General features: G+C 42.0%; 1 protein-coding gene across 2 annotated transcripts in view; it reads right to left on the bottom strand.

Moving 5' to 3' along the window:
* The window catches only part of Hipk2 (homeodomain interacting protein kinase 2), a 190443-nt gene that overhangs the window by 29269 nt on the left and 145963 nt on the right, over window positions 1-15211 (bottom strand). For both annotated transcript variants that reach the window (XM_076832715.2, XM_076832724.2), the window contains exons 10-12: window positions 12227-12369; window positions 9432-9611; window positions 5634-5915 (exon numbers count right to left, since the gene is read on the bottom strand). In XM_076832715.2, the coding sequence (XP_076688830.2) occupies window positions 5634-5915; window positions 9432-9611; window positions 12227-12369 (605 nt within the window). The remainder of the gene's footprint in view (window positions 1-5633; window positions 5916-9431; window positions 9612-12226; window positions 12370-15211) is intronic.

Below are 15211 nucleotides of genomic sequence, written 5' to 3'. Positions count from 1 at the left end.
TGCAAACTCCTTTTTCTGGTTCCTCTAGGGCCTTATCTCACGACAGTGGTATTTTCTGGGAATGGGACCTGGGATGGTTTGCACACAGAACTTCTCAGCTGATGAGGAGAGATATGGACTCAGTCACCTTCACTGCTGTTCCCACACTGTTCTATTCTAAGGCCAGAGCTGATTACTTTTAATCTGGCCTTGTGTGAGGAGAGGGAGCTGAAGCCACTGCCTTCATGCCAGGGTGCTCCTTCTGATGAGTTAGATAGTTCTTGATTTAAAGTCATCAGTGAAAATTCCCTTCATCTTAACCTGGTACGTACATTCCATTCAATCATATTGTCTGCATATTTATATTAAACATCACCATTAAGGTCGTACTTTATGTGACTACTTTACAGAGAAATCAGAAACAAGACCCGGGAAGGAGCATCGAGAAGTCACCCTGTCCTCACCCATTGGATGGTGTGGAAGAAGATGTCTTCTCCCACTTTCTCCTGCAGTCCTGTTCCCTCCTTCTACAGCTTGACTCACTTCTCCTCACCATGGCAGGCTGTCCACTGAGTCCTCCTGCCTGATGTATCCACTCCTCCCTGTCCCTGCCTCCTTCTTCATTGTGGAAGGCAAGGAGCCAGCCAGGAGGTTGCCACACATCAGTGACATCTCTGTAATGCCAAAGTGTCATGACAAGCTGCTGGGGACAGACAGTAGGGCACAGTGTTGCTTATTCCCTAAGCCACTCCACTTCACCCACTCAAGTGTTCTGAATGGGGCCCTGTAATGAGGATGCTGTGAGTTGACTGGACCAAAGGCCTTTCATTGCTCCAGACGCATCATACGATTGAAACATCTTTCAGCTCTGGAAGTCTGTTAAAATGGACAGGCAACAAAGACCCTTCAAATGATCTTGTGTGTCTGATTCCTTTGCTTCTTCACTCTAGCTGCAATGGGATATTCCTGTGCCTGCAAGATTTGGCTGTGTGGCCTTCTTAACCAGCACAGGGCAGCCGTGAGCAACTGGGCTGTGGGTGGCAATGAAGACAAACTCCACTTCGGGTTGATTTTTGTTCAGGTAGTAATAAATGAGTGTGGTTTTTTTCATCTCTATTTTTTAGATCAAAGTCTTTTGAGCAGCGGTTATTCAGTTTTCCAACTAGTTTCTCTGGTTTTACAATTTGATATAAAGGAGGAAATGATTGGGGCTAATTTTTTTTAATATGTATTCTGCAACCCCACCTCTAATTTTAAGAGTGACTCAAATGACTGTCTTACTAAAAAATCCTAAAAAACTGAATGATATTTATGAACCAATTTTTTTTTTTTTTTTACAGTTTACATTTTTGTTCCAATGGCTGTAACAGTCTTTGTGAAGTGCAGAATGCAGCAGTGCCCAGTGACCCAAGTACAACAACCTATCTGCCAGGGCCCTTTAAGTAATGTACGAATGAATATATGAGTGAATAATGAAGAATGGACGAGCAGCTGGAGCACTGATAGTTACACACTTCAAAAACTATCCTCACACTGGAAGGCCATACGTTGGGCCTCTGTGTGGCATTTTCAGCACGAGGCAAGGTTGGCAGGAGGGTCTGGATGAATCAGACATGCACCTGCAAACTCTTGTCTGAGGAAATTTTTGGTGAGAAAAGAGGGCTTGCTCAGCATATGGGGACAGATGCTTCTCTAAGTTAACTATAAATATTTTATAGTTCTACTACTTAGTCCTAGGGGCCACAGAAAAATATGACTATCATTTAGTTTTTCTAATTCTCTAGACACAACCAATGAAACCCCTAGACCAACAAGTGACTCATTGAAAAAGCAGAGTCCATTGGCTCTTCTGTAGTCTGACCACTAAAATTCAAAGAATTAGAAGAGCTGATTTCTGTCCCTCTCCTGAGATGGCTCCAGCTTACTGATGAATGCCCAGTACTCAGTGGGGCTCAGTGTACAACATTCTGACCTCCCCACATCCCTGGCATGGTGCACTGCACACAATAGGTCCTACCAGGACATAGTGGTGGTCACAGAAGAGTGCAGGACAGGAAGATAAATCAGTTATTTTTCCCACTAATTAAGCTTGCCATTTCTTCAGGGCATCTAAATCACAATTCTGCTATTTAATAATTTAATATTAATATTAATTAAATATTAATCAATTTGGGTAAGTCACTTCCTTTCTTGGGCATGGGCTTTTTCATCTATCAAATGGGAAAAGGAAATGTGGCCTCTACACCCCGTAAGTGACAAAGAGGCAGTGCTGACGAAAGCACTTGATACCCTTCTTGAGTTCACCACCTCCTAGGCTGCCTCCTGCATGCTCTGGAATTCTCCTTACAAGTCGGAATCATGACCATCCACCTGCTCTGGCAACTGAAGTGCCACATATTTGGTGTCAGGAATAGTGGTTTTATTTTGAAATTCTTTAAGAATTCTAGGCTATGTCACCCAGTCTTGGAGACTTACTGACTCTCCCTGAGGTCTGGAAAGGTGGCCTCATCACTTGCCCCACATTGGTGCCAAGGCACTCTGGAGGGAGGGGCACTGTCATTCTCCTGAGCATCATTGGCTCCTGACTCTCCAACTGTCATGTTGAGGCTGACCCATATCAGGGGTAGTGCCCAGCATTTCAGGCAGTTATACAGGACAAGCACTGAAATGTTAGCGTTAGTGTAAGTAGAAAATAGGAAATAAAGTTGGGAACACGATGCTCATGGCATAGGAGCGATCTGGGTTGGCCGGGGCTGGAGTGGACAAGGATGATCAGGGTTAAGGAGAGAAGGTCTCCCTTGTTCAAACTAAGAAACCCAGAAGGGCAAGGGACATCGTCCAGTAGGAGATGTAGTGGACTCCTACTTAGCTGGACTGGGGGGTGATACTTGTTTTCCCAGGACCAATCTTTCCCTTGAGTCCCTTACTACCTCATAACGAAGCATACCATCCCTATTTAACAGGAGACCCCTTAACAATCTCCCCTTGTACCCTGAAATCTCCTTGCTCTGTGTGTCCTGTTTTCTCTTAGAGAAGCTTCCTGACTGGGACTCCTCCTATGTGCCTGCCTTTGCAGCTCTGCCCCATAAATTACTTCACCTGATTCTGTAACCCCACCTCTAATGTTTGTACACAACTGCTTAAATCTTTGACCTTGAGAAGTCTCCTCCCGTGCTATCTCCTTAAGTTACATTCCCTTCAGATCCCTTTAGTACTTTGCTGGTTTTTTTTGAAAGATGTTCTGCTTTGTGTTATATGATTTGTATGTGTCTTATCTTGCTTATTCCTTTGTGTACCTCATGAGGACAGAGATTGGCTCCCTTATTTATGTAACACCTGCAGTGCCCAATAAAATATCTTACACTGATGAAGCCAATAAACTTTGACTGTGCTAAATTTTATGACATTCTGATTTCTAAGAATGAGTAATTGTATTTCCTCCCACATTTTTTTCTCGTTTCTAAACATAGTCATAATAATGTGATCACAATTACACAGTAGTTTCTCTATAAATAAGACAGCTACTGGCTTCTTTTTTATTCCATGTAGACTCAAACTCAAATAACACTTTCCTATCTTTCAGGGTCCCGAACCATTTTCTAAGGCAACAGCCATTTATCTTTCCAGAAAACATTGCTATCATATCTTCTATGACCTGCCAGTCACAGCTATGGGCATCTGAGACCCTTCAACATCACTCTGGTCGACCTGCAGCTTGCCATTTTGGTGGAATGACCCTGGTACATTTTCATTATCTCGGGTCAGGCAAGCAATCCGTTATGCTTTAGCATACCAAGCCCAGTGCCATGATCTGTGGTGGTTTTCCACAGGTCACCTGCCCGTCCGCTGCTGCTTGACTCCTTGGAGTCTCTCAGTCATTTCCATCAAGGTCCTCATGAACCACCATGCATTTCAGTTCTGCTGCTCTTGGGGGCCTGGGAGTGCTAGGGAAGTGGGTATGTGCTTTGGCTTTGCTGTCTCTCCAGCCCTGACTGGTGCAGAGAGAGCATCTTGACCTCAGTCACTATTTAATTCTCTCCTTAGCACTTAAATGTCCAGAGTTTGGCTCAACTCAAATTTCAGACTCCAAAATCATATTCCATTCTAACTGATCACTAGATTTTAAATTACTTTAACTTTTTTTCCAGTTGTTTGCAAGGTTGTTTGGGCCTTCTTATGACAATGATACAAATGTATACAAGTTGTCCCAAGCAAGTGTCCAGTTTGGAGCTGGGAAGAGCCTTTCTTCTTTTGAAGGGGCCACTGAGCCCACGTGAAGACTGAACTCACAGCCTTCTTGGTGGGGAGGATGAGGCACTGGAAAGGAAGGAACACTAACTCGACTTGGGACTGTGATCAAAAGGGAACTGAGACCAGCCCTGGAATCAGCATGTGGGGAGTAAAGCAATACTGATCTGCAAATGTGTGCCTGGTCTCACTGACCTCAAGTCTCCTTTGGTACCTGGCAAATGACAGGATCAGAAATGCTCCACTACATTCTTCTCTGAAATATACTGAAAATCAGGCTGAGCCACTCGATGGGAAAAAAGAATGAGAAATATGCTATCCCTATCATGAAAAATAGACCCAAACCACTGAACTTCATTATTAAGATGGGAAGGGATGCCCCATGCAGGAACAGCCATAATGAGAATGTTTTAATCAGTCTATCTGTACATTTTATAATGATTTCAAGCATGAGAATTTATTATCTAATCAAAAGGATTTGTGATTACTAATTAGTTACATTGTATCCAATCAGGAATTAATACTGTGGGCCTAATTACAAATGTTGAGCTTTGTACCCAGTGTGGGATGCGTGCCGATTGGCAATGCTGGGCGGGGGTGCGGCAGGCCTTCCCTGACCCTCGGTTCTACAGCAAAGGCACCAGCAGGGTGGGGTTGTGAGACTTGGGGTTCTACGAGGCCCCAAGGCCCCTAGGGGTGCAGAAGGCCAAGGTTTACCAGGCTGCACCACCTGAGCCAAGCAAGTTGAAAGCATGTTTTATTGGAGTCTGGCTACAAAGCATAGAAAAAGAGGCTCTGGTGCCAGGGTTAATATTGTGCAAATATAATAAATATTTCTTTCCTCTCTCCAGGAAGCACACAGAGAGTAAAATGAATTATTACTACTTTGGAATAAACAGTAATGCTCTCTGGGTGAAGAGCCAACTGGCAGTTTGAAAGATTGGGTTAATCAGATACAGGGAAATTTCTGATTAATTGGACAATTACTTGGAATTCTGAGTGAGCCAAGGCAATATTAGAGAAATGTCCCAACCAACTGGGAGTAAATTCAGTAGCCTGAGGCAGAGATTCTGAAGCTTATGGAGGCTGAAATACACTGGCATTGTGGGCCTGATTTTATGGTCTCATGTTTGTCAAATGTATAGGGTCTGCAACTATCTTTTAAAGACTAAAGTGATTCAAATTATTTTGATTTTCAACAATTATGGAAAATCTGTTTGGACAGTCTCTTGAAATAAGTTTAAGACCCAAGGACATGACAAAACCAAAATTTAGGGGTCAGCAGGGAGGAATCACTATGTTTGATGATGTAAATGGCCCAGATTTAGGAATAGGGCACGAGAGCCGGTGACACACGTGATGTTCTCCCAGGCTCCTTCCTTGGAGTCTAAGGAGCCACACCTCACCTGGTGGGGGCATGTTTTTGTTCCTCCTCTTCATCTGTGTCGCTGCTGATGGTGATGACGCTGACTGTGGGGCTGGGGGTATCGGGGATGACAATCGTTTGTCGCTGCCGCTCTCTGGTGGTGCTGGAGGCCATGTCGCCCCACCCACATGTGACGGAGGTACTGCAGGCTGGGCTGCTGTGCACCATGGCGCAGCGGGGAGGTGTGTTCTCCTTGACACGTTTGGATCGCTGAGGGGAGCTGATGGCCTGGGAGGAGGACACTTCACAGGTGGAGACGTTTCTGTAATGACAAAACCACACATGCAGAGGAAGCTCAGGCCTGGCAACTCCTTCCAAAGAGTCCACTCTAGAAAAACTAGGGTCGCCAAATGTTCATTACAAAAAAAAAAAAAAAAAGTCCAAGGACTGGGCCAATTAGACTGAGTTTGTAATTAGAAAAGTGGTTGCCCTAGAGGTCTTTCAGGTGAGGACAGCAGCTTGGCCTCCCCAGGGCTCTGGTCTGGCTCCCTATACCTGCTCCCATAGGCTGGTCTTGTAGGGGTTTAAGTCCTGACCAGAAGTCAGCTGTGTCTGCTTCAGTGTGGTCTTCATCTTCAGAATTAAGGTCCTGCTTTCTGGGCTCCATCCTGTGACCCCACAATAGATTCTATGTCTTGTTTGGGGTGGAGAGAGAAGTGGTGTTGGCCTCATAAAGCTTTGTTTCCTTGCTAATAGTTGTTCTACCATTTATTATACTAAAACACTTGTTTCTTAAAGAGTTTCTGGACCTATAGGTCCTAACTTTGGTGACCTTAAAGTTCGGCTTTCCCCCTTTCCTTCTCTGGGAAAAGGATGTGGTCATTAAAGTATTTGTGTATATGTATTAAAGGAAAAAAAAAAAAAAACCCAAACGATTTTTCTGGATTTTGATCCCTGAGCCTTGTGGGGAGCTTGCCAGTCTATGTGAATTATAATTAAAAATTAGGAATAGAACAAGAGGAAAAGATACACTTAAAAAAGAACCTTTTAATTTGTTTTTGATTGAACTGAAATTCCTTATTAAGTGAGCCAATGTAGTTTCTGGTAACTTCAGGGAAAAGATACCTTTTTCCCTCCCCATCTAACCTTTGCTGATCCTGGTAGTATCTACACAGTGAGAGACCAAAGCCAATGTATAATAAATCTTAGGCCTTATGTCCTTAGAGGATCTTCTAGCTAAAGGAATGGCAGTAAAATGAAAATAGTAAAGATAGACTTATTTAATTTTTTATCTAGCCAGTTTAAAATACACTGCTTATTCCTTTTCAGGGGCTGGTAATAAGTTTTACTGATAAGACTTTTTCAGTGTTTTTACTTATCAAAAGCCTATGTGTTTGTTATTGCTAATATATGATTTCGAGATTAAATTTTTGTTATTCTATCAGCTGCAGTACCTCCACTTAGCAGTGTTAAAGAAAAGCAGGTGGGGCTGGAGTTGTGGCTCAGTGGTAGAGCTCTTGCCTGGTATGTATGTGCGAGGCCCTGGGTTTGATCCTCAGCACCACATAAAAATAAATAAATAAAATAAAGGTATTGTGTCCAACTACAACTAAAAAATAAAATATTAAAGAAAAGAAAAGTAGGCCTGGCCATACCATCTGAGAGAGAGAGAGAGACAGACAGAGACACTGATTTCTTTCTGCTCTCTCAGACTTGTTTTGTCTAAGGTATTGGACTTAAAAATAAGCAAATACATAGCTTGGACTATAATTGCATTGATCTTGAAGTGCACAGGCAGTGAACTTTCAGGAGGCCAGCCAGGCAGGGAGAGGATAGGGAGGGACTTGCTAAACAGGTGGTGAGGACAAGGGTTCTTACTGCCCCTATTTGGTCAAGGTGAGCCACAAGGACGCATATACAGTCCTGGGTCAGACCAGCACTCTGTGTGATGGCATGAGTGGCTGGCCATGATAGTGCCTGAGGATCAAGATGGCTTTTGTGGATGCTAAGTCTAATAATGACATGGGTATGCTGTCACAGGGCTGCCAGACAGAAGCACTCTGGAGGCCTGCCACTGATTTGATTTTCCCTGAGTTGTCAAATACACCCAAATAAGGACTCTTGAAGGAGGACAACAACTTGTAGGAAGTCAGCTTTTGGATTGATTTTTGAGAATGAAAGGAGGCAGGACTAGTTTCTGGTGCTTAATTATATGAGGAAGCAAAAAAACCAAAATGCACTAAACCTTGTGTATACTGGACTTCTCCAAATAAGCAACCACATACTTCTAAGTCGGTGCCATTAGGAAGAAATGTAGGAACAATTCTGTGGTTGCATGATCTGGATTTCTTTGGCTATAGGATTTTTTTTTTTGAGGGTGGAGCTTGGAAATCTCTATATTTTAAAAGTTCACTGAGGTATAGTTGACATATGTAAAATTCCTGCTTCTGAAGAGTTTGATGAGTTTTGACAAACGTACATTTATAAACCCCAACCATAATCCAGACATGGAACTTTTTCAACACCTGAAAAGTCCCCTCATGCTCCTTCCTAGGCAATCCCCTCCTATCCCACAGTCTCTGGCAACTCCTAATCACATAGCATGTAACTGTTTGTCCAGCTGGATTGTTCAGGAGTTCACGGAGATGAGACTAGAGTTAAAGGGAATGGGAGAGATTAGTGTCGTGTTGTTAGTGTATGGGATCAACCACAGCTAATTGTTTGTAGTTAAGGAAGCAGCTAAATGAGTTAAAATTTCTGACCTCAAATTTCAAAGAAAGTACAATCCTCTAGGATTTTTGCTTTTTGTTTTTGGTTCCTGTTCACTTAAAATAGCAAAATGTTTCAAGCATGCATAGACTTGCAGGCAATACTCATGCCATGACCATCCAACATTATAAAATCTTGATTCATTGTTATATATATCCTTTAGATTTTTTTTCTTTTTTTCAGTTCTAGGGATTACACTCTATACATTGTAGGCAAATGTTTTACCTTGAGCTACATCCCTAGTTCTATTGTGGAGTGTTAGGATCAAACTCTAGTATTTTTGAAAAAGTTATGCTAAATGAAACTTCAGAGGCAAAGCTGTTTTCGAGAGAAGAAGTAACAAAAACTTTCTCCTTGGCCAAACTTTAGTCAGGCTATGAACCTTCTCCTAGGCCCACCTGTGTATTTCTTGTAAAATCCAGTCTTAGAAAACAGCCATGCTAATTCAGTTTAGATAGAGCCTGTCATCCTTGATGTCTGATCAAGGTTCCCTACCCTTCACTGTTCCTCAGGTGATTCCAATTACCTTGGCCTGCCTTTAGTTGGTTTAGCTAGAATAACCCTTAAGCCTCATGCTTCCTCTTAGTAATTTTCAATCCTCTTACCCCAACACTATTCCTTGGCTATTTAGTCCCACTTGTCCATGCTGTATGCAGAGCTCAGCCCAATCTCTCCCCAACTGTAAGATCCTAGTTCAGCATCCCTGGTAATATTTCCATGGTACTGAATAAAATCTTCCTTCCTGCACTTTAACAAGTATCAGTGAATAATTTTCTATTCCCTCTGAACAAAAGGGGCTAAAGCACCTAAGGTGCTGAACGTGCTGTGATTCCGGGCCTCCACCCTCAGGGTGCCATAGGGTTGTTATTAGGGTAAGGCAAGAGGCAGGCTGCACTCACACAGAGTGACAGTGAGTGCTGACTGCGCCATCTAGGCCAGGCCATGCAGGACTGGATGTTCTAGGGCTTCTGCAGGAGGAGCTGCTCCCTCCAGTGCCAGCATGCTGACGCCTCCCTGTGTAAGCGTGGCTCTCAGCATCACGACCTCCGGGCCCGCTCTCACCACCTACCTCACAGATGACTGGTGCTGCTTACTCTTCCGAGAGGAGGTGGTGCTGGTTGGCTGCTGCCGCATCACGTGGGCCACACCCACATTTAAGGGCTGGGCGGCTGGGAGGGTCACATGACCAGTCAATAGCGCGGGCTGCTGCATGATGGGATTGTAATGGCTGCCGTGCGCATGCGTGTTCCTGAGGAAAAAGGAGGTGGTTTTTATTGAAGCAGTGCCTTTATAGGATGAAATTACCTTTTAACTGAAAGCTGACCATGGCCGGGGATGTGGCTCAGTGGTTAAGAGCCACTGGGTTCAGTCTCTGGTACAAGGGGGAAAAAAAAAAAAAAAAGAAGCCGACGACCTCCCTTCACCACGTCCCATTGAAGGGGCGGGAGGAACCTGATGGGTTGGCGAGAACCAGGACTTAAGTGGAAAGAAGGCCAAGTGTGCAGGCTGTGCTTCCAAGTTCTGGGGACTTAAGTATTCCCTCTAACTTTTAAGTCCTTGAACAGGTGATTATGCTGAACAATAATGTGTGTTTTATTTTTGAATTTATAAAGTGCCTTCAGTGGATTCTTTCATTCCACTCTGAGGTAGACAGGATGTCTTGGTAATACCATTTTATTAATGAGGAAATTGTAGTTAATGCGAAAAACAAACTTTGAAGACTGGGACTCACATTCTCCTGGCATTAGTGAGTGTTAATGTTCTTTGGAATTCCCTCAGTGGCCGGTACAATGCACAGGCCTATAGCAGCTGAGCAATTAATTACACGCTTGCTGAATGAACAATTAGATTTACGGAAGGTTGACTGGACGTGTATAGAGTTTGGTATTAAATAAAAATTAAAAGCAGTCAGACCCATATTGATAGGAATACTGGCAGCTGCATCCTGAAAATGGGTTACATTTCAAAATTCTTATTATTTGAGTCATATGGAGATCAGCACCTTATTTCCCCACAGAAATGTTAAAAGTGATGATTAACTCTGAAATTTCCCCATAAAAGCCCACTTGACACATAAGATAATTAAAAGCTACAAAGAATTTACTTGACTTTTTAAAAATAATCAAATTCTACCTTTGCTACTTGGGGAAAAGGATGAACAGGAAAAAAAAAAAAGGAGCAGATGAACACTTTTGTAGAAATTTGATACTCTTAGGCATTTACATGGACTTCAGAAACTGATGCTATGGCTTCTTTATTTTGTCGTTGTTCTTTCCCTACAGAAATGTGGTGTTCTTTTCCTTTGAAACGAGTCCAGCATTAGTACTGCTCTTTTGTTTATTAGTCAAGATCACAGATGTTCTTTGGTCCACATGAAAAGTGGGAGAGAATGGAAGAAAGTGCATTGCTTATGGATGTTGTTGGTGATTGCTAGGTTAAGAGATGGAAAAGAGAAGAGAGGGGGGCTAAGAAAATATGCATGAATAAGTGCATGATATTGCTGAAATTAAATGAGCTATAAATGCTGAAAGACAAAGGAGTAAAGGAGTATGGCATGTGTGTGGTCTTTTAGGAGAAAAGGGGTGGTGGTGGGGGAACAACAATTGGTCAGACAGCTTTCCACTTGGTTGCTATTCCTAATGAGCTAGAGGAAGAAAAGCAGTCTTGCTGAGCATGAACTGCTGTGAATGGGCAAAAAGAAGATGACAGGCTTATTTATTGACTGTCATGTTCAGGCACTGCTGTGGTGCATGTTAAATACAGGCCAAGTGCTTTGTGTTTTGTCTTAATTTAAACCATTCAACAATCCTATGACATAAGCCTCATCCCCACTTTGCTGAAGGAGAAATCAAGGCTCATATAGATTAAATAACATGCCTTGTCCCAGAAAGCCAGAATGGAAGTCTGTTATACCTGATGTTGAAAGTGATTCCAATGAATGCAGGTAGGTGTGGGGAGTGAGAGGGACTGTGGGGACAGCCTGTGCACTCACTTCTTTGTACTACTCAGTTACAGGGAGAGTGGAGGAAGCTGTAATAGAGGCTTGACCAGGCGCTTATAGCTCTCCTGTCAGCCTCTTCCAGAGAGCTCTCTATCTACAATGTTCTTTTAGGTCAGAAAAGGAATTATGGGTAACTTCAAGGTGGGATGGAGACTCAAGAGGGTTGAGGGAAGTGACCAGCCCTGGTGTTTATGCTGAAGGAGAGACAGCCCAGAAGGGTCCTGAGGAGTTGGGAACAACTTGGAAGTGGCCATGAAAACCACAGAGCAGCATGTCCATGAGGAAGTCAGTGTTTGGATGGGTGGAGTTCAGGAAATTCACAGGGGTGTGGTGTGCTGGCAGATGGTCACCTGGATGTCTTTAGGGTCTATGGGAAGTGGAATGTGATAAGACACCACTAGTAACTGGAGAAGCACACTCAACAAACATGCCAGAGTTTGCCATTCCAACAAATCCTATCTGTCAAGCCTTCCCTGGGGAAGTCAGATAGACTCCAGGGTGCTTATGTCTCCAAACATCCCGAGAACACTTTCTAGAATTGCTTAGGGCTTTGGGGACTCTCTACTGCTTTCTTTAACTGGTGACAAACCCTTCTTTTCTGAAAGTGGAATTTAATTCTGAGAAAAACCAAAAATCATGCAGAGCTGAGTCTGGTGAATAACACTGATGATTGAATGATGCAGCTTAATTTTGGGTAGAAAAATGACAGATAATTATAAGTTAATAATCTGATTTTCTTAGATCCTGGTGCTTTATTTAAAAATAACCATTACAGTGTAGTCATAGTCCTGTAATCTCTGCGTCAGTGGTGGACATACCTCCCATCCAAGACACACCGCTCACTCTTGAAGTTTCCTGCTTACCTCCAGTCGGCCAACTGCTGGGTTCCTGCCATGGTCTCGGGAATCACAGTCGCATGCTGCACTGATGTGTGGGTGGCCACTCCAGTCAGCTGCTGCCATGCTGGAGGAAGCAGGATCTGTTGGGTCCCACTCGGCCAGGCCTGCTGTGGGACAGAGGACATTTGCAGTCACCACATTTGTTAATCACATAATTAACTTATACTGTGGCAGGAGTGGTGCTAGACCCTGTGAAGGGTGTGAAAGTAGTCTCTGGCTTCAAAAACTATGTTAACAGGAAGCAATACTAACACATATGAACCAAATAGAAGATAAGTACAGGGACACAAAGTTGAATGGAAGGGATTCATTCATGTTGAAGAATGATTTATTTGGGGATTTGCTCTAATGAGCTATGCTCAAAGTTTCTAAAAGTCATTTATTGACTTGTTCTGCCACAGAGCTACATGCAAGTGATTGAAGGAGTTGAGCTGGGTGACTCCTTGCCCTTAGGGACCTTTCTTTTTAGTGTACTTGATTTGATACTTTACCTTTTGTTGATTATTTAGTACCTACAGGTCTAACTTGTGCTATCTTCTGAATCTAAGTTTACAAAACCCTGAGATGAATGAGTATTTGGTGCTGGCCTACACCTTGGATCAGGCATTCAGTAGTCCTCCCCTCATCTGCCAGCTTTTGAAGTGACTTTCTTGTCTGGAACCTTCAGCCTAATTGAGAATCACCTTAGCTCCTCAAAGCAAAAATGAGAGATTGTTAGGAAGTCATTGCTTCCATCTTCAAAAGACTAAGATTTTCCTAAGAAATCTAAAATAGACTTTTGTGATTCTTTCTTGAATGTTGTATTTTAAGCTCTTCATATCTTCATCACTATTCTTGCCTTTGGTCACTAAATAATTCAGACTGAAAGTAGAATTTAAAGTTGGGCTCATAAAGGGCTACCACTAAGGTAAAATACCTCTTGGGCAGGTCAGGGATTTAAGTTTTTCTTATCTTATATCTCTCTCTCCACCTGGCTGGACATGACCAATATCGGGTAATTCAGCTAATATAGTGCTCCACACACTGGGCAGGTGTTTAACACGTGTTTTGACTCACATATACAGACAAGTACTTCTGGAAATGGATGGCATTTTGAGTCAAGGCTTAAAAAACAGTGCTTATAAAAATGAAATAGCCACATTTGGAGCTGTCCTGCTTCTCTATTCTGGCAACTGTCGTGTTGCCAATGAAGTCTGTGAGATCACTTCTACTTTTTGATATTGCCTGTTTGCTTACTGATCTGTTTTGCTATAGGAAGAATGCTTAGAATGGGTAATACATAGGTGCTTAATAAATATTCTTGATAAATGAAGAATCAATTCTTGATAAATGAAGAATCAACTCTACCAAGTCTGTTTTCTATAGTTAGTATTATTTCAGGTTTACCAAATGCCTCATAAGAAGAAAAATAAGTTGGTTAAAACAGTTGTCAACTCAAAATATTAAGTAAATAACAATTTCATTAGTAGTAAGATTTTTACTGCTTAGTCATATGGAACTTCTTTCAGATCTCATGAAAAGCATGAGTTTTGATTAACATCATTAAAAATATCTTGAATAAAGCTCAGATCATCATTTTTAAAACTTCCCTGAAATGGATATTAACATTTTACCTCAAAGAGATGGTACAAAAGGCCATTTTTGACCTTTCAAACTGATTGATACACTCAACTCATTTTAGATGACCCTTCATAGACAGTTCTATGATTTATTATTACTACTAAGAATAGAGCTAATATTTCTTATTGTGTGCAAGAGATAAGTGATAAGTCCTAAGTAGATTTTTTAACTTCTTAACACCAATTGTGTGAGGGGATGCTATTGTTTCCTTTCATTTCTCAGATGAAAACAGAGAAGTTAAACTTGCCCAGAAACTTGGTACATTAAACATATATGTTTATTGTTCTTAATAAACCCAACTAAAATGATTGTGAGGGAATAAAAAAATTTGGATTCATAAGAGAAAGAAAATAGGAGAGAGACAATAACTGTTAACAAAATTTAAGGAGCAGGATAACGATGGACAATTACCAGGTGAGTGAGCAGACAGAAGGAGTCTAAGGGAAGCTGCATGTTAAACCCTCAGTTCCCAGATCCCTGGTGGGCAGGCTTATACCTCCCCCAAAGTTGGAGCTAGATGATTCTCTCTAGGGAAACTGAAAAGAACTACAAAAGAAAAGAGTTACAAATACAACATTTGAGGATCTGAGGTCTGCAGTGAACATTCTGGGCTTGTCCCTTATCTGCCTAAAGAGAAGGCCACATTCAGTGGTCCTCCCCTCATCTGCCAGCTTTTGGAGGAAATTTTAAGAGCTTCGGTCTTACATATGTCAACAGCCAAGGATGACCAGACATTAAAGGAAGCTTCCAGCATTAAAGAGTCTAAGATAAACAAAAAAGAAGCTGGGAAGAAGAAACACAACGTAGAAATCAGAAGAGAATTTCCAAAGACTTGTAATTAATGTTCATACCGAGTTAAAAAAATCCACAAAGTAAGATCATATAGTGAAATATATATTTATATACCAATAGCTATATTCAGTGAACAAGAAAGTACTCTTAGAAATGAGAACTGACAAAATGAACACTTCAAGGAAATTGAGGAAATTTCTCAGAAAGTACAGACAGAAAATATATAGAAAATGGGGTGTGGGGGGGAAGAAAATTGGAAGATCAATTTATAAGTTCCAATAACCAAGTCTTAAGATGTCTACCAAGGGGCTGGGGATGTGGCTCAAGTGGTAGTGCGCTCGCCTGGCATGCGTGCGGCCCGGGTTCGATCCTCAGCACCACATACAAACAAAGATGTTGTGTCTGCCAAAAACTAACTAACTAAAATAAATAAATATTAAAATTCTCTAAAAAAAAAAAAAAAAAAGATGTCTACCAAGAAGAACCAGAAAACAGAAAAAAATTATTAAAGAAAAAATAAAAAGAGTTCCAATTAAA

Source organism: Callospermophilus lateralis, chromosome 1 (assembly GCF_048772815.1).
Source record: "Callospermophilus lateralis isolate mCalLat2 chromosome 1, mCalLat2.hap1, whole genome shotgun sequence".
NCBI classification, from domain to species: Eukaryota; Metazoa; Chordata; class Mammalia; order Rodentia; family Sciuridae; genus Callospermophilus; species Callospermophilus lateralis.
The sequence above is the reverse complement of the archived record's forward strand: the minus strand, read 5'-3'. Positions and strand labels throughout refer to the sequence as shown.